The sequence below is a fragment of the Ptiloglossa arizonensis genome, chromosome 8, assembly GCF_051014685.1.
Source record: "Ptiloglossa arizonensis isolate GNS036 chromosome 8, iyPtiAriz1_principal, whole genome shotgun sequence".
In the NCBI taxonomy this organism is placed as follows: Eukaryota; Metazoa; Arthropoda; class Insecta; order Hymenoptera; family Colletidae; genus Ptiloglossa; species Ptiloglossa arizonensis.
Genome location: NC_135055.1, coordinates 17910425 through 17930852, shown reverse-complemented (window position 1 = coordinate 17930852; position 20428 = coordinate 17910425). Strand labels below are relative to the sequence as shown.

At 42.5% G+C, this 20428-nt stretch overlaps 1 protein-coding gene across 3 annotated transcripts in view; it reads right to left on the bottom strand.

Annotated features, from left to right (window-relative positions):
* The window catches only part of LOC143150471 (glutamate receptor ionotropic, kainate 2), a 181933-nt gene that overhangs the window by 87297 nt on the left and 74208 nt on the right, over positions 1-20428 (bottom strand). For all 3 annotated transcript variants that reach the window (XM_076318749.1, XM_076318751.1, XM_076318750.1), the window contains exon 4: positions 15222-15473. In XM_076318749.1, the coding sequence (XP_076174864.1) occupies positions 15222-15473 (252 nt within the window). The remainder of the gene's footprint in view (positions 1-15221; positions 15474-20428) is intronic.

Here is a 20428-nt window from a genome sequence, read left to right as displayed (position 1 = left end):
AAATTCTTTATGGAAGACAAGCCTGTACCATTTCCAATCAATTTATCGATCATCGGGATACCAACGAATCCCACCGGATAATATCGCTCGAATTTTTTACTTTCGACGATTATAGAAATTTTAAAACAAATGAATTGAAACCCCTTTCTCTCCACTCCACGTAAAATTTCTCTTTATTCGTACACTTCAAGACGTAAACAATACCAAGTGAATAATACTCCATATCGTTATTTTATCGCGAAAATACCAGATATTTTTAATACCGTAACGTTCGCCCGATTATTTCGAGCGGATTATATAATTTATAAATTGCACCGGGTGGTTCGTCAAAGACGGTGTTTGTTATTAATTGTATATTAATTCTCGTCGATGAATTTTCGATTTAAAGGGGGATTAAAAATCTAGTTCCTGGACGAAACGTTCGGATCAACGATACGAGTAGTTTTCACACGGTTGAAAATTTTACAATCAGATCGAACGTTTCGTTTATTTGACTCTTCTCCATCGAATTCACGGGCACTCCGGGCAATTTTTGGATCGAACGATATTTACGAAGTCCACTTCTATGATTCCAATAATAGCCGCGGGAGAGACGGAATGGTTTCTTCGCGGATCTTCTTAGATATTGTTAGACCGGCCGTTTAATGGGACGGAAACCCGTGAATCGCGTCGCCCGATGAAATCAATACTTCCCACCGCCTAAGTAATCAAGGTATCATCTCGACTTGCGGGTCTTCCGAGGTTCGAGTTCGTTCCCTTTCAAGTTTCCACGAGAACTTCGCTGTCCTCGGGACACTCCGTGGGGACCAGTGTTTCTGGGATCCTTTCGGTACTTGAGTCAATCTAATCTTTCCGCGTAAATCTCGACGAGGAGAACCTCCATGGATCTCTATATACCCTCGCGAAACTTTTGGGACAGTTGTCGAATTTTTATTTTTTATTTTCCGTTACTCAGAACGTCCATTGCACCGTTACGAAATAATTAAATCAACCAGGAGATGGCCAGTGTCACTTGGGATTCATTCTACGTTCAGTTCTTCGAACGATAAAATTCTAACAAGAATTTCTAATATTTAGAATCTTAATTTTCTTTTACCAAATTGAAAAGTAAATGTACTACCTTTGATATTTAAATTTTATTAAATATCCTCATTGCACCACTTTGGAATGAGAGAGAAACAAGAAGAAATAATGTATAAAACACTGATCATAATTTTGAAGATAATTCAAGCTCGAGGAAAATTGTAAATTTTCACAAGATTTCATTTAATACTTGATAAATGCGAAGAAAGTATTTTTTTTAGCGAATATTTACGCTTTTTAATATCTTGGAAAGTTACACACGCAAAAAAAAATTTGTATAATATTTATATTTTTATATCTTCGATATGTCAGTTTTTCAATTATAACCTGTGGTGGTATTTCATATTTTTCAGATTAAATTTCTCGCATTTTTTGCCGCGATGTTATTTCATTCTTCCACAACCTGGAAGTTGTATTTTCCTTTCTTTGCTGTAATAAATATCACGCTGCGCGTTGTTCGTAAAAATGTATTTATTTAAGTGCATTCAGAGAAACAAGAGAACGCGTTTACGTTCTGCCTGTGCAGTTGTTTACGTTTCAACCACTCGGGGCGTTGTCCTCTTCGAAACGATACGATAAATCCTATAAAAATAAGCATCGTATTATTTTACGTCGAAGCGGAGCCAAACTCAGTGTAAATTAATTTGTCAAATACAACGGGGATAGAACAAAAAACCAATGCAAAAATTTCATATCTGTGGGAATAAAATTCACTGGCTTTACGCGATAATTGTGAAAATTAACCGGTAATTGTTGTACAAACATAATAGGTGAAGAAAGTAGTTAAAAATTCACAATCTGCGCCAGGTATAAATGTTTTCTACAAAACTACGCATTCTAAAACTTTCAAGCGGTGTATCCACTCGTCCGAGCGATTCGCGTGCAAATTGCAGTATGAAATTAATTTTCAACGCGAGATAAACCAGAGTTAATTATATTCGATCGATTATTGAGGGGCGATTGGGGTGCGCGATTACGTTAATATTTTCACGAAAATTTGTTTCGATAACGATCGTGCCGCAATTAGTAATTTCGAACGAACACAAACGAATTATCGCGCGGGAGAAAATGGTTACCACGTGTCAGCAAATAGTCTCACGTGCTACAAAAGTCGCGAGTGTCTTTTTTCTTATCGGAGACTCGTCAATTAACGGGGCGAAACCAGGATCGGAGCGATTAATCGAGAATTTAATTGTCGTCGGGTCATTCGTTTCCAAGAATTTATAAACACTCGACTTTCAACTTGACAATTATCGTTACCTTTAACATTGAAAACGTGAAATAAAAATATTAAAATATTCTCTACCGATGTTCTCTTTCAAGAGAAAAAAAATCTCGCTATATTGTGCACTATACAATTTTTGCATTGATACTTCTATTAACACTTGTACAATTATTTTATCCACACCACTGTCAACAGTTGTACAATTGTTTTATCAACACTTTTATGAACACTTGTACAATTATTTTATCAACACTTTTATGAACACTTGTACAATTACTTTATCAACACCTTTATGAACACTTGTACAACTATTTTATCAACACCTCTACCAACAGTTGTGCAGCTATTTTATCAACACCTCTATCAACATTCGTCCAACTATTTTATCAACATCTCTATCAACAGTTGTACAACTATTTTATCAACACTTATATAACTGTTCCATCAACACTTCCGTAATTCAAAACAGCGAAGACGTTAATTGATTGAATCGCCAGTGAAGCATTTCGTACACACGCGTGCACTGTCACGAAACCTAACCTCTGACGTGTCTCGAAGCCCGAAATTAATTGCACCCCTGATCTATCCCGTCGCCACGATCAAATAGACACAGTTTCTCGGTTCCAAACACGATGTGAGCACCGTATTCGACAAATATCTGCCCTCGAAGCGGTCCGAAACTTCCACGATCGCGAAACACTGGAAGAATAACGGTCGCGTGAATCTTTAGGGGTGTGGGGGGTTGTTCCATCCCCACCTCGGGGATGAACCCAAGAAGAAAGAACCTAGAAATTCCTGGCACGAAACACGCGACGATAATTGCTCGAATTGGGCCCAACTCGTACCGACGATGAACGAAGAAACCAGTCAGAATGGGGCACCAGGGGGACGATTCTCCCTCGGGGGGTACAGGTTCCAGGAAGAAGCTTCTCGAAACAAATTATTATATCGGCATTTACGTACTCTAATGACAACCGCTCGCGATCGTGCCGCGAATACCGATAACCGCCCCCGGGGGGATGAAATATTGCGGTGTCGTGGTGGAAGGAAGGAAGGAAGGAAGGAAGGAAGTCGTTCCCTCATTTCTTTTCTTTTTTTTTCACCCTCTCGACCTTCGATCGGTGGTGGGGTGGATATCCGAGGAAATTGAATTGCTCGCGTCTTTCGACGTACATATTTTATTGAAACAAGCGGTGGTGAGAGGGGGGGGGGGTGTCTCGATAACGATGATAAATTGCCCGCGACAATGCACCGTTCAACCCTTTCGCGTCAGGCCTGCGTACCGGTTATTAGGACGAGAGATTGATGGTCGGTGCGTTTCGATGACTTCTCTCTCGTGCAACACCCTCTCGTTTCCTCGCCGCGGCGTCGTTTGACTTTAACGTCGTTTTAAACGACGCTGATTAAGCTACTTCGCAACCACTCAAAACGCGAGCGACACGATAAACCTCGCGAAACCAACCCCACCCCCCAACACACCAGACGAGTTTTCCCGAACACTGCGATAAAGCGTCGACCTGACGTTTAGAGCTTCGTTTCACGGGACGTTTCGCCCACCCTTTACGATAACGTCAACGACTGTTGCCTACCGTTTTTACTCGAACAACGAGACCTCGAGCGATCCTTCATTATATCGCGACGTTCCTCGTCTACCGTCCTGGCCACGGGACTTTTTAATCCCCTCGTCAGTCACGAGAGCACCCTCCAACGGGGAGGATCTTTTTCTTTTTTTTTCTCCAACTGGTAGATCCCCCCTGAATTCCCCCTTTCGTCCGGTAGCTTCTTATCCCGCGTCCTTGGCTCAACCGGTTCAACGCGTCTCGTCACCCCTCTGGGATGCATTTCTCACGCCTGCATTTTTTTCCGGTTAATGAAATTACTCGAGAGGCGTGGGTATATTCAAGTTTTCCAAACGATTGTACCCTTCTCCGCGAACTCGAGACGTAAACGTACTAGAATTCCTTTAAACGCTATTGCGATCCGTCTACAATTACAAGTGGTCGTCCAGTGCAGCTTTCGATGCATTCTTCAATCTCACCGATTAATAAAATTACTGAAATTTCTCGTTCTTTTTCTGGTTAGTACAATCACTCCAGATACTCGAAAAGTTTAGGTACCCTCAGATCCAACAAAATCCTACTTACGCCTTTCTTGAGAAACTCAAGCCTCGATTCTAGTCTCCAGTATTTACCGATTACCTCTTGCGTTCTCAAGACGAAGGATACGTCGTTGACGCGTGTAAAAATTTCCAGATCACCGTGTACAATCACCCTGCTCGATGAACTTCTCCCTAAGAGTTAGGGAACTCCTCCTCCTCAATAAGAGCGAGATTCGAATTAGAATCCCGTCTAGGTTAAATTTCTCCATGTTTTCATGGTGAGTTTTCCTCCCATCCGGTATCTCGTTCACCGGATGGTCTCCAGCACGCTTCCGCTCCATCTTTCAGCTCTCACGAGCGAATCGTAAAGAAGAGACAGCGTCAGCTCTCCGTCTCAGTGATTTAGCTGCCGCGCAACGCGTACGTGGCAAACCGGATACGTATTCCTGAAGTGGTCGCTCGCAAATCTCTCTCACCCTCTCTCACCCTCGTTCGTTGGGGGGACGTGGGGTACGTTACTCGCCACTTTCTCGACGACGTTCGCCTACGGGGGATGGTGTGAAGCTTCACCACGCCTGCCAATATCGCCCGGCTGCGGAGACACGAGTCTGCTTCTGACACGAAGATTTTCGTGCACTGTACGGGACGTTCTTTTTTTTTTCTCTTTCTCATCTGTCCTCGCGATAGGGTGAAATAAGTCCGTGTTTGCGCGGCTGTAGGAATCGGGAACGTTGGCTTCCCATTTCGGAATCCTTCGCGAACAAATTGACGCTGGAATTCCACGGGAGCTGGGGCTACGTCATCCTTGGCTGCTGCTCGTGACGTCGAAGCGTTAATCTCGAAATGTTTCCGGAAATTTACATTGTGCTAGGATTCGTACCTTTATTTGCATCAGCGAGTACTTATAGGTAGTAAGTACTTGTATCGAGTACATCGAGTAGATTTTAAAAATCGACGATGGAGAATTTCTGTGCAAAAAATAATCCTTGGTTTCTGGAGAATCCTTGCCAGTTGCTTCTGACGTCGAAGCGTCACGGAAGAGATTTTATTATTGTTAAATGTACTTGTGGATCGTCTTGTACAAACGGTTTGTGCAACTATTAGTTGACCAGAGGCTATTTATCGAGCTAACAGTAATGTTGTTGTAGGAGTGTGTACCGTGTGGAGATTGTTACGCGAACTATTATTTGTATCGAGTATATTTGGAAGGGATACGAGATCTGGAATGTATTATTTGTAAGAATTTGAAGTTAATATTTTGAACGAATTTTTTCTGTGTCAATCAAAGTATATTTAAAGAGTAAATGTAAAGTTTTCGTTGGAAAGCTTGTTATCTGCGGAGTAGTAAAATGTAATATGTCATTTAGTCTGGTCTTCTTTAACACTCTCATCTTAAATTAACGTTTAAGTGATTGATCGTCTAGAAACTCTACACGCTGTTGGCAGCCATGCTTTTAAACCGAGTTAAGACCACAGAGAACTTTGTAACGTTGGCCGCAGCGGATGACGCTAATTAACACGGAAAGGTTGGAAGAAAATTAGTTGTTTGAAAAAAATGTCAAGAGATATTAAATTCAAAGTATATACTAACAAGACGTGATCGAAGTTGTGCTGCCCGAAGTTCTCCATTTTCTCAAAGATTTAGAGTATATTCTAGACCTCATATCCCTTCCACATGTACCGATTATACTGAATATACAAATTGGTATAACAATATCCACACAATGTATAAGTAGGTGCTTGCACAGTAAATTTGAGGTTAGATTAAAACGCAGCTTCTGACTGTACCTCGCTGTTCTACGAATTATTCTTGTAAGACTATGTACAAAGACTTTCATGACTGACAATAATAATAGCTTTCGTAATGCGAGCAATTGCTATTCACAGCTCGAATAACTAATGAATTCCCGTGTTGATAATATTTTACTCGAGCAATTTGAATTGGAAAATTGTCCAGTTATTAATTGCTCGACATCACGAGCAGTTATTAAAAATTAATGGTTCGAACAATAAATGAACATCCGTGCTGATAACTTTTTACTGGACCAATTTAAATTTGAAAATTTTCCACCTATTATTCGCAGCACTCTAAGGTACCTAAAATCGAAAACAAAAAAGTCGAAGCAACCCTCTGTCGATAATTATCAACTCGATGGATTCTAGATTTCAAAATTTCCAGTTATTATTTTCAGCCTTCCAAGATGTCCAAAAATTAAAAAAAAAAACCGAAGTAACTCGATTAAAAATTTTCTACTCGGGCAATTTAAATTTGAAAATTTTCCACCTAATATTCGCAACACTCCAAGGTACCTAAAATCGAAAAAAAAATCGAAGCAACCCTCTGTCGACAATTTTCAACTCGATCGATTCTAAATTTGAAAATTTCCAGTTATTATTTTCAGGCATTCGAAATGCCCGGAAATCGAAAAGGTCAAAGCGAGAGCGGTGATACTTCCTCGATAAACCGGAATAACCCCTCGGGGGTGACAACCCTCCGGAGCCGAATGACAAGAATACTATTCGGTCCAAGTACCGCGGACAACACAGGGGAAAAGGATAAGCGATATTTTCTGTGTTAAAGTTTAAAATGCAGGGTTGCGCGCCACCGTCGATCCGCCCCCTCCGCCCCCTTCTGACAGCGCTCCCATTGTCGGGAATGTTTCGTGAGAAGCGCGAACGAAGTTTCGGGAATAAGAGGGATCGAGAGGGAGGCACGACGAAAGAGCGGGAGAGAACAAGGTCCTGGAAGTTGCACAATGGTCGGTGATGGACCGGGTTGAAGGTTCATTGACGATTCTCGAGGCGCGAGGGAACGGAATCCGCTTGGCCGGAATTAGAGGAAGAGATGGATCCTGACCCCTGTATTTCTTTTTTCTTCCTTTGTTTCTTTTTCTTTTTGTTTGCTTCTTTTTTGGACCTCTTCCGAGCGGAGATCGATTTTGAAGATTCCCCTGCCCCCTCGTTACACCGAATAAAGTCGTTAAACGCGCGTGGAAATCAGAGACTCGCCACCGAACACGGAATATCGATATTATGGTAATATTTTCCGGGGAAAGTCTGGGAAACTCTTATAGAAATTTTTGTATGGAAATATCGGTACGACGTCGCGCCAGATACGCGAGTAGCATCGCTTCGAAGTTTCGGCTACCGTGGGCACGTAATGGGAGACTCGTTCGCCGATGCTCCGTCTCTCTCGCACTCGTTGCGCGTCCCTTTCACTTTCGACGCTCGAGACGGGAATCGCTGTACACCGAGCAAATCGCTCGCTCGAAAGCGGCAATTACCGTGCATTGTGTACATAAACGTGTGTATGAGTAAGATTGTTTTTAACTGCCTAAAATATTTCACTAGGTATCGATCCGATCAGAAAACATTACGCGATACATTGCACTCAAGTTTACTAGGTGTATCGAATTAACGTGTCATGTTTTGTATTTTCAGATATATCCAGATGGCCTTGAATTTTTCGAGGTAACCTCATTACCGGTAATTAGTCGTTTCATCGTCACTGAAAAATGTACTATCATTTAAAACGCTCAAGGTCACCTTGGTATCTCTAGAAAGTCAAAGTCGCCTCGACACCATTAAAAATACCAAACACACCTCGATACCTCTAAAACTACAAAACGCACCACGATGTCTCGGAAAATACAAGATACGAAGAAAAACTCAATCGACAAACTCCCTAGAGTAAAACGTCACACGGTGAAGCGGTAAGTGTCTGGAAATCTCGAAAGAAAATCTTAATTCCACGTTCGAAAAATTCATGTTAAGCCGGTCGAGCGTTATTATTTCTCTGCTTTAATTAAGTCACGATGCCCGAAACAATACAGGGAACACAAAAGTTGGAATCCCGGTAAGTAATCGGGTTTTCGGTCTCCTCTAGAATAGTATTCTCCGGCCGGGGACATCGAGACCAGAAATATTCCCCATTTGCCCCCACCCCCTCTTGGTCGTTGCTTTGTCCGCGTCCGCGAAGTTAAAATTACAATGTTAACGGGAAGGGGTGGTCGGGCCGGTGCTGGACGAAAGTTACACCGCCAAGGGCGCGCGAGGAATGTGCCCGCGATGCAAAAGAGCTCCGTGGTCTTAAATTTTCCCTAGGGTGAATCTCACCGAGGGTAAGGGGGGTTTGGGGGCGTCGCGTAGACGGTGGCGTGGTAACTTTTAACGCGCGTACTTGCCGCTGTTTAATAAGGCGGGAACGATCAAAGGAGCGCGATTAACACGCGTTGAACGTTGGTTATTACCGGATGGAAGGTGCCTCGCGTGACCGAGGAAAGGAAATTTTCGAGTTCCTGGATCGTACAAGGGTCGTAAGGGGGACGATAGGGCTCGGAGAGGAAACGAAGTCTAGCCAACTCTCACGAAAGACGGCAGATCCTACGTTAACGAGTGTTAACGCTGACAATGGAGAAATAACGAAGGGTGGGGCCCTGTTGGAGCTTCATTCGGATCGTTGGAAATTCCAACGTCGAATGGGCGATGCTCGCTAGCGGGAAACCTTAGTTTCAAACACGAGCGTGTATACTTCCGCGCGAACGGGATACGTCTCTTTGTGCTTCTTTGAGTTTATGGGTGAAATACCGGTCGGTAATTGGGTTGTATAACGGGCGTTGTAATTTTCTACGGTCTCGTTGTAATAGGTGTAAAACGGTGGCGCTTTAAGTGCGCAGTTTGGTATAATTCAACAAGTCGCGGAATAAAGGCCGGATGAGAATGATGGCTCGCTGTAATTAGAATCCGTGTAACGTTCCACGGGCGGAGATTGTTAACGAATGTTCCGGTCGGTTTTTATTTACGGATTTCTTTTTTTATTTTTTATTTTTCGTCTCTTTATTAGACGGAACAACGATGCAATAACGCGTGTAGGATAAGCGAGGATAATCTCGGGAAACTTCTTCCCCTGAATTTGATATTATCTGGAAAATTACCAACTTGGAGAGTTGAAAGCTCTCGTGTAACACAATGGAATAATGTAAGAACGAAAAGGTTGCGGATAACGCTCACCAGTATCACCGCGGTGAAAAGTATTCGTATTTTCGGTTACTTTCGAGAGAATTTGTCACGGTAAGAAATACACTTATTTTTGGTAACTTTTAATCTTGCTCTCACTGCAGTGAAAAAAATTCTTTTCAAGTAACTTTTGAACTTACTTCCATCGCAGTAAAAAATACCCTTATTTTCGGTAACTTTTAAACTTACTCCCACCATGGTAAGAAATACCCTTCTTTTCAAGGTATTTTTTTAACTTACTCCTTAACTTTTGAGCTTACTGCCATCACGGTAAAAAATACCCTGATAAAAATATTTTCAGTACCATTTGATCTTACTACCACCACGGTAAGAAATTCCCTTCTTTTCAGTAACTTTTAAACTTACTCTCACTGCACTACAAAATACCCTCATTTTTAGAAACGTTTAACCTTACTCTCACAACAGTAAAAAAAACCCTTATTTTCAGTAACTTTTAAACTTACCCCCACCACGGTAAGAAATACCCTTCTTTTCAAATGATCTTTTAACTTACTCCTTAACTTTTGAACTTACTCCCACCGCGATAAAAACTACCCTTATTTTCGATAACTCTAAAACTTACTCTCACCACAGTAAAAAATACCCTTTTCTTCGGTAACTCCTAAACTCACTCTGACCACGATGAAAGAAATACCCTGTTTTCCAGTAGCCTCTAAGAGAATTCCCCGCAGTAGAAAATACCATCACTACCAATAACTTTTGGAACTTCGGAGTATCCGTACAAAGAAACACGATGTATCCTGCCAGACGCGGCTCCACCGCGAACGAGTTTAAGTAATTTGTCATCGCAGTGACCACCCGCCGTGGGATTAATGTCCACGTTTCCAGTCGTTTAGCGTTTGCGCTGGAACCGCAGGACGCGAGCACAGGTTCCCGGCTCGTTCTCAAATTGGCCAGCCCGCAGGCCAAAACGGATTAAACTTCTCCGTGACTCGTCAGAAAATCGTCACGCTCTTTCGGTTTCGTAGCTCGGCTCACCCTACGGGGCAAGGAGACGGTTAGACGACCGGGAACGGTCGGTCGGTGGCTTTGAACACGACTCCAGACGTGTTCCTTTCCCGGAGCCAGGATTCGTTGCCTCCCGTGGTTACAACCGCCGGCTGGAATTGATAGCGGAGGAAACACCGAAATTCTGGAGCTCCGGTAAATCTTTGGAGGAAATCAGTTTGTCGAGGGGGTTGGAATGGAACGTGGATGGAGAGAGGGTACGATAGCTGGAGAACGAACCATGGGTTACGGGTGCCCTAATCGGCTTGTACGCGTAACTTTCGTGCACCTCCGCAAATAGGTAAGCTCGTTGGTAAAGACGGTTAAGCCGAGGGATGTTTTCATCGACGTTGTTTAACTTACGGCGAAATCCTATCGGGTCTTCGATCCCGGTAAGAAAACGAAATCCTTCGATACGATACGATGCACCGCGACGAACACGTCCCCGATCGACTTCGAACGTCGATTCCACGATTCGTGGTATTAATTGAAGTGTAAATTGGATCTCGTTTGGCAATAGAGACGATTCGATGCGGTATCGGAATCCTATTTTCCAAAACAATCCTCTTATCAACGAGTCTACTAATGGACGCTGGTAGGCCAATCGGTCTTAACACGATTCTACTGTCTGGGAGTTTCGAGCAGGGCCGTGGTAAGCCGAGGGTCCAGAGGGGGCTGGATGATAACCGTGAACGATCTTCGTTACGATGAATATCAATTCAGTTGCTCCAACTTCACAAATTTATCGACCGTTCGAACTATCGGGAAATTTATATATATATATATTTAAATATACAGTGTCTTTAAAAAACACAAGGTTACTATTCATATTTCTGTAAATATAACACGTACAAAATTAACAAGCCGTTCCTTCGGTGGACTTTAAAATTCATTCGTTTAAAAGTATATTAGAGGCACAAAATGCAGTGCAGAGAGCAAGCGAGAGAAACTACGTCTTAGTACGAAACTTGAAGTAAAAGTCTATATTATTACAATAGTAGCGTACAAAGTGAAACTATTTTAAAGATTTAGATTATCCCGAGCAACATTTTAGCTTCCGTTTGTTTAAATAAATGAACGTTTGAATCCCAAAAGGGCCCCCTTACCTATCGATATCCCGAGATCCTAAGTGGTATCCGTCCCCATACGAGTTTATCGCGATACTTAAGCGACTGGAAGTTTCCCAGTTTCCGGGACGCGCTTCCGGCGCGTTTATAATTCAGAATTGGTAACGCTCCGACGACGAATACGCCATTTCCCCTTCACTGACAACGTAGGAGTCCTTCGTACTCGTCGAGGGAAGAGTCACGTTCATTGCGCACGAAATGCACCAGCGATGCACGTGCTCCGACAATCTGTCACAAGAATATTCCGACAGTCCCACGTACAACGCGGGCTTATGGCGGATGATTTCTCCTGCACCTGCTGTAATCCAGGTTGAAGCTGCTCGATCAGCCGATTGCGGGACGTGCGTCAATGTCGACCGACTACGTGACGTTTTGAACCGTTTTTAAAAAAGAGAGAGGCAAAAAAAAAAGGAAAACCACAGCTCGGGTGGACTGATGTTTAATTCTCTTGGGGACGTGGAGTAGTTAGAGGATACTCTATTCGATACCTTGTCGCGAGAAATTCTGTGGTTTTTCGGGATCAAAGTGTGGATTACCGGTACGTCTATGCCACGATGTATTTTTTTTTTTTTTTTAATTTGTAAATAAGTGACAATGTCTTGGGTACATGCACATTTGATGGTAATTTTGATTTACTCTTATTCATCAATTGGAGCGTTCGTTATTCTTCCGTGAATTATTCCGTGACCTTTTAAAAGCGAGAACTTGTTAAAATTTTCATGTTGTATTGCATCATCTTTTCGTAATTCTTCTCCCTCGTGGTATATTATTTATGTACACGGGCAGTGTAATCGTTAATGAGAACGAAAATATACGACAGTAATAAAGTTACGAAATATTGAAATATTTTAGTCGCCAATCGTGGAAAATTTATTAGATTTCCATCTTAAATAGGCACCGAGTTTGGAAAACAAACTTAGTATAATTTATCCATAATATCGAACGTGAATAATAACTTCCAGGGCTGCGCTAAGGAGATTGCGCCAGATAACCATAATTAACAAACTACCAAGCTATATATATATATATGTGGGACTGTAACGAAATACAATCTGACAAAATTGTGAAGAGTGTTCGAGATAGACAAAGTGAATTAAATGTTTTCAAGGCGTGAAAAAAAAGTGCTTGAACAAAATGACATATCCGAACTAAGGTGCGAAAGATGAGCAATTAAAATGGCACCAGACTAAAGAATTTTGAATATAATCAAATACATGGAGTGAGAAAGATTAAGAATTAGAATAAAAGTAAATAAATGCGCGTGAGAATATAAGTTACGAGAGAAACGCAATTGGAACACTTGTTGGAGATTTCTCGAAGTAAGTCAGAATCGAAGAAAGTCTAGCGAGAGCTGCTACGTTACTTTTTCTTTTTAAATAAATATACTAGTATTATTAAAAAAGTTTCGTTACTCTTCAAACCTCTAAACTTTAGTCACGTGTTGTACAATAAAGATAATCCTTACATTCAAATACAATCGGTGGATACAATGACCACACAGTTAATTCTCCAATGGCACAAACACATTCTCCTAGGAAACCATTCTGAGGAATAACAATGTCGAACTTAAATGCCATTCTAAACATCTCAGTCTGCACCGAGTAGATTACACCAGTACCCGATCAGACACCGACGATCGGTCCCGTTCATTGAATCCACTGTTCCTCGTGTCGTTTCTGATCCATCTCCCGGGTACATTTCGAAAGAATGGTTATCGTTTCGTTGCTGTATCGAAGACGAGCGGTATGTAGCAAATGTTAATTAAAATCCCGTGGAACCGGTGAACGCGAAGCGACACCACCAAGGGGTTTGATATCGCTCACGTGCAGCTTACATAATTCCCCTCGATCCCTTACATTATTCATCGTCGAAGATCGGGACCGAAGAATGGCGGTACGTGGTACGAGGAACCGTTGAACCGTCGACGAATGGAATCTTCGCTCGGTTTAAACTGCCATTTTATGAATTAATTAGACGGAATTCCCTCCACGCGAAACTGGTTTCTTCGCGATAGAAACGAGGGGACCGAATAGACGAGGTCTCTCGTTACGAATGAATTTCATTATTCCAATTTTTCCCCGCGTTATTAATCAACGGTTATTACCAGCGGTGATCGTTCCTAATGGGAACCCCGTAATTGGAAGGAACTTTTCTTACCGGTAGAGTGTCGCGCAAATTGATAATCAAACCTCGGGTAAATCGGTGGAGAGTATCGATACAATTAACGATACTCACGGATTTTCCAGTCGTTTCGTTGGCTCGAAACTTTCTACTCGAGAGTGGGAGGGGAGTGGGTGGGGAGCCAAAGGAGGCGTTCGAAGACCGATTCATCGGAACGATTTAAATTAATATTCGGGACCGGCCTCTCGAGCACGCTGCTTTTTATAACGTCGAATTATAACGAACGAGTGCACTAGAAACGACGCGGGCCGAAAGTTTCGAGGACGATGCCACTGTTCACGGTCCTGCGTCCTCGAGAAGTCGAACAGGACGACGAGATTATGAATATGCATTCCGGTTAATGTCCCTGGCAAAAAGCAGCGAGCACACTCGCCGTTACTTTCTTCATCGTGAATGTTCACGAGGCTCTGCTTTTCGGTGAAAAATTCTTGCTTTTCGAGGTCGGAACCAGAGGACCGAGTGTGTATTTTCACAAGGGAGAAGAAGGTTGAAGGTTTTTTCGTTTTACCGCGAGTCACTTTTTTTAACGAATTCTCGAATAAATAATTAACCAAAGTGGAATTCTTTTCTTTTGGGTCGGCTCACAGAGGTGTTGGAAAATATGGGAAATAGTCCGCCACGGAAGTAGAAATCTACGAGATGGAGAATAAGTTGTTATCGAATTTTATATTCCTCGAGGAATGGAAATGATTCGAAAATTTAGATATTCGTTTAAAGAATTTCATTTTCGAATGGTTATACTCTCGTGTTATTGCGCGTGTAAACGAGACCATTCAACGGGCTAATATTAGTTGAAACAGTTTGTAAAAATGATAGGTTTAAAACTTAACAGCCCTAAAGTTTACAACGCTAGTTTTATCAGCACTTTTCGTTTTTAATTTCCCCGTTGGAAATTCGACGCTACGTTTAGAGTGAAACGAGCGCGGGAAGTAGTATAGCGCGTCCGTAGTCAGACACGGGAAGCAACTGGCTACCGGTAGTTCCTACATTTATTATAACAGTTTAGTAACTACTTGGAATTAGAATAGGACGTTCCTACGACACGTTCTCTTCTCCCCAAAAATCGTACAAGTATTTTTAATTCTTTTACGAACGAAGAACCAGGGACGTACAAACGTAGATTAATTTCTTACGAATCAAGAACAAGAGACGGATAAAAATCAAATTAATTTCTCACGAATGAAGAACTAAAATTTTTGTCCAGATAAAACTATCGAGTAACGAATCAAAGGTGAATAACCTCCGATAGGTTACTTTCTCGATAAAAATTGCAATATGAATTATACTCCAAACGTTACAAATATATAATTATACCAGTTTCACGTTACGAATAAAATGTTGTTCGTCCCTGTCGGGATCTTCGTTTCGTTGATTACGAAATGGAAGTAGTTGGTGAATAATTTCAAAGAACTCTCGAGTCGTCGGAGTAACTTGGTCAATTGTAAACAATACCGTGACGAATCGAGACGAAGAATCCACTCACCGTAGTCATCCTCGTAGATGATAGCGACCTTGGTCCAGTTAAGAAACTCCATGATGTCCTGATAAGCGGCGTTGAGCAAACTTTGTGCGGGATAAAGGTTGATACTGAACTCTTTCGCCTCCGGGTCCAGGTCCAGCCTGGCTTCCAGGTGTGGAATGTCCAGTGCGTCGCAGATGCTGTGAATGTGTTGGCCCAGTACCGGATCAGACGGCCCGAATACCGCTTGCACGCCGTATTTGACCTGTTGACACGCTGCGAACAAAAAGAAGGGACCGTCATTTAACGCGTCCTCGAGTCTTGAAAATAATCGAATCGCGTAACCTTAACAGCGAGCCACGTACTCTGAAAAGGGTATGTACCTCCTTCTGTTGGGTCGCGGACGTGGGAAAAGAAGCAGAGTCCGTACAAATCGTTGAATGGATCTACACGGACCTGAGAAGACTCTCGCGAACCTCGTTCTATTCATAAAGTCGCAGATGCAAAGGTAAGGAAGAAAGAAAAAAAAAAGGAGGAAGAAGAAGAGGAAAAGTAATTGCACTTTACAGGTGCATCGGTGCACGAAGGAGAGAGGTGAGGTCGTGGAAAGACGCACCACGTTGTAACAACTTTGTATCATTTTTTCTCCCATCGTCAAAGAAATATCCAACCCAGTCGCATCGTCGAATTAATTACTCATCACCGTCGAAAGACAGGTTTCGTTCCAGTTGGACGAGATTCTTCGCCGGAAGAAAATCAATGACGCCAATGGGAAACGAATAGCGAAGTCTCTCGAACGTTTATCGGAGGTCGAAAGGGTTGAATATCGTAATATCGTAACGCGTCTCGTTTAAAACGCTGACTACTCGACCGACTGGTTCATTCGATTCTCGTTAAGAGAACTCGCGAATCTGCTTAGCTATCTACCGGCACAATTTCCCTGGTCGTTGGTTCGATGAACCATTACACGGAGAAATCGGTCAGAGACGACTCGGTCGTGCGCATGCGCACGAACGAGCGAGCAAGCGAGCGAGTAAACGTACCCTCCCTACCGCCATTAAGATCGTGAGCGCGTAGAACGACTGGGGAACGATGTTAATGCGCCATTAACGCCTCGCTAAGCTGAACACATGACCGTGGTTGTCGTTCAACGACGTACACTTCCTTTATGGCTGTTCGAAGTTGTTGCACCGGCTGGAGAAATCTCGATTATTACCGATAATGGCGATACGCTTACCCCGGCGTTACCGCAATCCCTGAAACCACCAGGTCGTATCTGTTTTCTGACTGGCGGTGTGCAACGGTATCGTTGCTTTCGAATTCTCTGGCGATCGTTTCTTTCATTGCGTATCTCTGCCATTGTTTTCCCTCTTACGTACACAGAGAGTGTTAACGTTAATGATAATACACGATAATGAAACGATATTGAAACATTGGATTATTTTAGTTCACGATTCCCTGTGCATTTTGAAAGTTTCAAAAATCGTGGACAATTTATTGGATTTGTCAACTTAAATAGGAATGTACTAATGTGTAAGAAGATTATTGTAAGGAGAATGTTTCACGATGGTTTTATCGATCTATCGAAAGATGAACGTGGTTACAAGGAGTGTGCCAACCTTTAGAAATAATCTACAATACAGAAACGTACGATCGATAGTGTATTGAAAACAGAAATTAATCGAGAGTTTGTTCGTTCAACCGTTAACCAAGAGACGAAACATAACGCTCGAGTCGACTCTGCATAAAAATCTCCGTTTGTTCATTCAGAAACGTATTGAATTCTCAGACTGTAAATTCTCTATAAAGTATGCAAATTGTGCCTTGTAAATATTGAAATTGTACATTCTACGAATCGTTTCAACATATCCAATGCCTTTGGAAAAATACGTAACCTATTTTCTAAAGAATATTTCAATTATCCAGCCTGTGAACGATTCCGAATAAATGGAAGTCCTTACGTAAATCACTCGAGTTTCTCGTCAATGTTTAAACTTCGAGGTGACGAATGATATTTTCGAGAAATCTAACGGCTGGATGATTCGTGGGACGCGAGTACGAAGTTACTATCGCGTTAACGCTCGACCGAACTACCTCAAAGATCGCGTTGTTCGTAAAGCTGTTCCTTGCATAGTCTTCGGCGTACGGTGCACTGGCATAAGTGCAGGTGTACGCGCAGAATGACCGAGTAGTTGTCCCGGATCCCGGGTGTTATCTTGCCTCACTTGCAAGTGTCGTTACGGTCGGCGTGGGTGCTATTCAGGATCCTAAGTTAGCCAACTCTCCGCGATGCCTTTCAAACCTCAGACAACCGGCCCTTATGTTGCCAAGTTAATACATTACACGGGACACGAACTCCAGGACTGGAATGGTTTAAGGAGCAAGGGTCTCCACTTGCGAGTCCCACGATCGAATGTTTCGAAAGACACGTGTTGAACGAAGCGCGATTAATTGTACTGAACAAGAAGATCGATCCTGCGAGGACCACGCGGTCCTGAAACAGGATCGAAGTAATTTTACTGGAAAATGGAACTTGCCAAGTACTTGGAAAAAGTTGCACGAACTGTCCTGGTAGATGAGACGACTGGTGTGCTATTTAAGGACGACTTCTGTCGAATTAGACTGGATTCTTACTGTTCGTTGTCACTACTGAGGGAGTCAGAGGAGAAGGAAAGGTATAATTTTGTTGGCACTGGAGTTGCGAAGAACGAAGTGAAAAATTGAGAGAAGAGTAGTAGCAAGCAATTGGTGTAAAATTGTGAGTTTAACTTTATTAAATTGCTGTCGTCGTTATCTTTGATCCAGGTGTCAGCCTTTAAACTCCTTATATTCATTGCACTCGTTGCAGAACGAAGCTGAATCCTTCGACAGCGGATCTGAGAACAACTCGTGACAACTTGACTCAAAACTATCCTCATTGTTTACACGTGGAAGTATATTCACCTCGACCCAGGTGTCGTTTCTCAAATTTCTCATAGTCATGTTGCAGAACGAAGCTAAGTTCTTCAATAGCAAATCAGAGAGTTACTCTAACACGTCTCGTGGCAACTTGAGTGAACACTGTCCTCGTTTCTCACACATTCACTCGATTAAAGTGTCATCTCCCGAACATTCGATAGTCGTGTCACAGAACGAAGCTAAATCTTTCGATAACAGATCTGAGAGCTACCCTGACACGTCTCGCGACAACTCGACTCCTCTTACGAAGATTCTTCTCGATCGAGCGGTTAAGACTCGCCCAGGAAGAAATTAGTTTCGATCCTCGCCATGTTAACTCGAACCGAAACCAATTTTAGACTCCCCCCGAGTGTAAGAGCTCGTCCAACGCTTCCGCGAGCTAACGTCGTTCGAATTGTTCCAAGTTTAGGCGAGGAACTCTCCCGAGGGATCGAGAACCTCATCCTTCCGGTATAGCCTGAACGTGGCTCGATACAAGATTCAACGCCGATCGGGCCGGGCAAAAGTGGCTCGAGACGCGCCGAAAAATGAAACGGGAGCGTAATCCGCTCCGGAAATTCCTCGCCGGGTCGCTTAATCTTCCGGTAGGGTCGACCGGTCCCTCCGAGTACTCGAAGAGTCCCTTGTATAAGGGACTTATCTACTTACGACAACGACCAAGTGGCTTTCAGAGCGGTGCTTCGTGCACGTGGAGATAAAATAAAAGCGGTATCTATCATCGTTCCGTCACAGAGACGCCCGACGTCGCGTACTTGGTACAGCGTCGACGATCAAGGAACGTTCCGTCGTGACGCCACTTCGTGGAACAGAGGTTCCACCGGATTGTAAATTATGACAACGAGCCACCAGAATTTACGAGCTCCCTCGTTCCGGTTCCTTCGATTATCTGACCGAAAAATACCAACGGTTGTAGAGAGGTGGGAGTAGCTAACGAGTAATGAATTCTCAGCGAACGAGATAATGGGATTTCGGTGGTCCATTATCGCGCCACATTCTGGAGCGCCATCGTGGTCATTATACGCGAATTACGCCGGCCTTGGCTCATTTTTCTTCCGTATCAAAATTTCTTTATCACGTGTGGTAACGGACTCTCGTGTTCCGGGGGTGGATATTTAATAATAAACGGACGGAATACGGAGGGATAATTCGGAGAGAGATCGGTTTATTTTCCGAACGTAGCTGCTCGAAGGGGAGGAAACAGTTTTTTCATAGTTATCGAGTAGGAGAGAAAGTAGTTTTTTCAAAATTATCCAGAAGAAAAACTAATCGTTTCGAAATTATCGAGAAGGAGAAAAAATAATCTTTCCAAAATTATCGAGAAGGAGAAAAAATAATCGTTCCAAAATTATCGAGAAGGAAAAGTAATCTTTTCACAATTATCGAGGAGGAGAAAAAGTAATTTTTTTTTAAATTATCGAGAAGGAGAAAAAATAATCCTTTCAAAATTATCGAGAAAGAGAAAAGATAGTTTTTCAAAAATTATCGAGGAGCATTTTTTTCAAAAAATTGAAAAGGAAAAATAGTGTTTTAAAAATTACAGAGAAGAAGAAACAATCTTTACAAAATTATCGAAAAGAGAAATTTCTTTTCGAAACGATCAAGAAGGGAAACACGAAACCGTAAATCAATTATTCGATCGAAATAGAAACAACTCGATCAAAAGATTAGCATATAAAAAATCAAAAACTGTTTCAACATCGATCAACGTCTCCCCATCGACGAAGACAATACATTACAAAAGCAGTTTTTTATAAAAGCACAGTAAAAATATTCAATTCTTCCCTGAAAACGATTAATTTACCAAATAGGTTCCAAGGGAGGCATAGTCACCGCGTTCGAAACACGCGCGCATATTTAAACCCTTCGTTCAAAAAACAACAGCTATCGCGCACTTTTTAACCAGGTGGTTTAAACTCGTAAACTCGGTGCGAAGGATTTGAAATCCTCTCTGGAGAAATTTGTTTAGCTTACGGCTACTTCGCCGGGCCCCCGTTGTGTATCCCCAGCCTTGGATCTATTCCCGGATATCCGTGTACTATCGTAAAAAAAGCTCGCGCGCTTATCAGAGAGAAACGCGAGTACACCTTTGGGAGAATGTCGGCGGAGAGTTGGCCGCGTGACAGAAAGCTCGAGGAAATTGAGCAGCGTCGGTGAAACGAGAGAAATTTCACCGTTCTTTGTTTCTATTTTTCGCGTTACGAACCACCGTACGCAAATCTATGCCGCTCGATCGTTCGTCGACTATTTTATTGTCCGTTTTTATTTCCTACGCG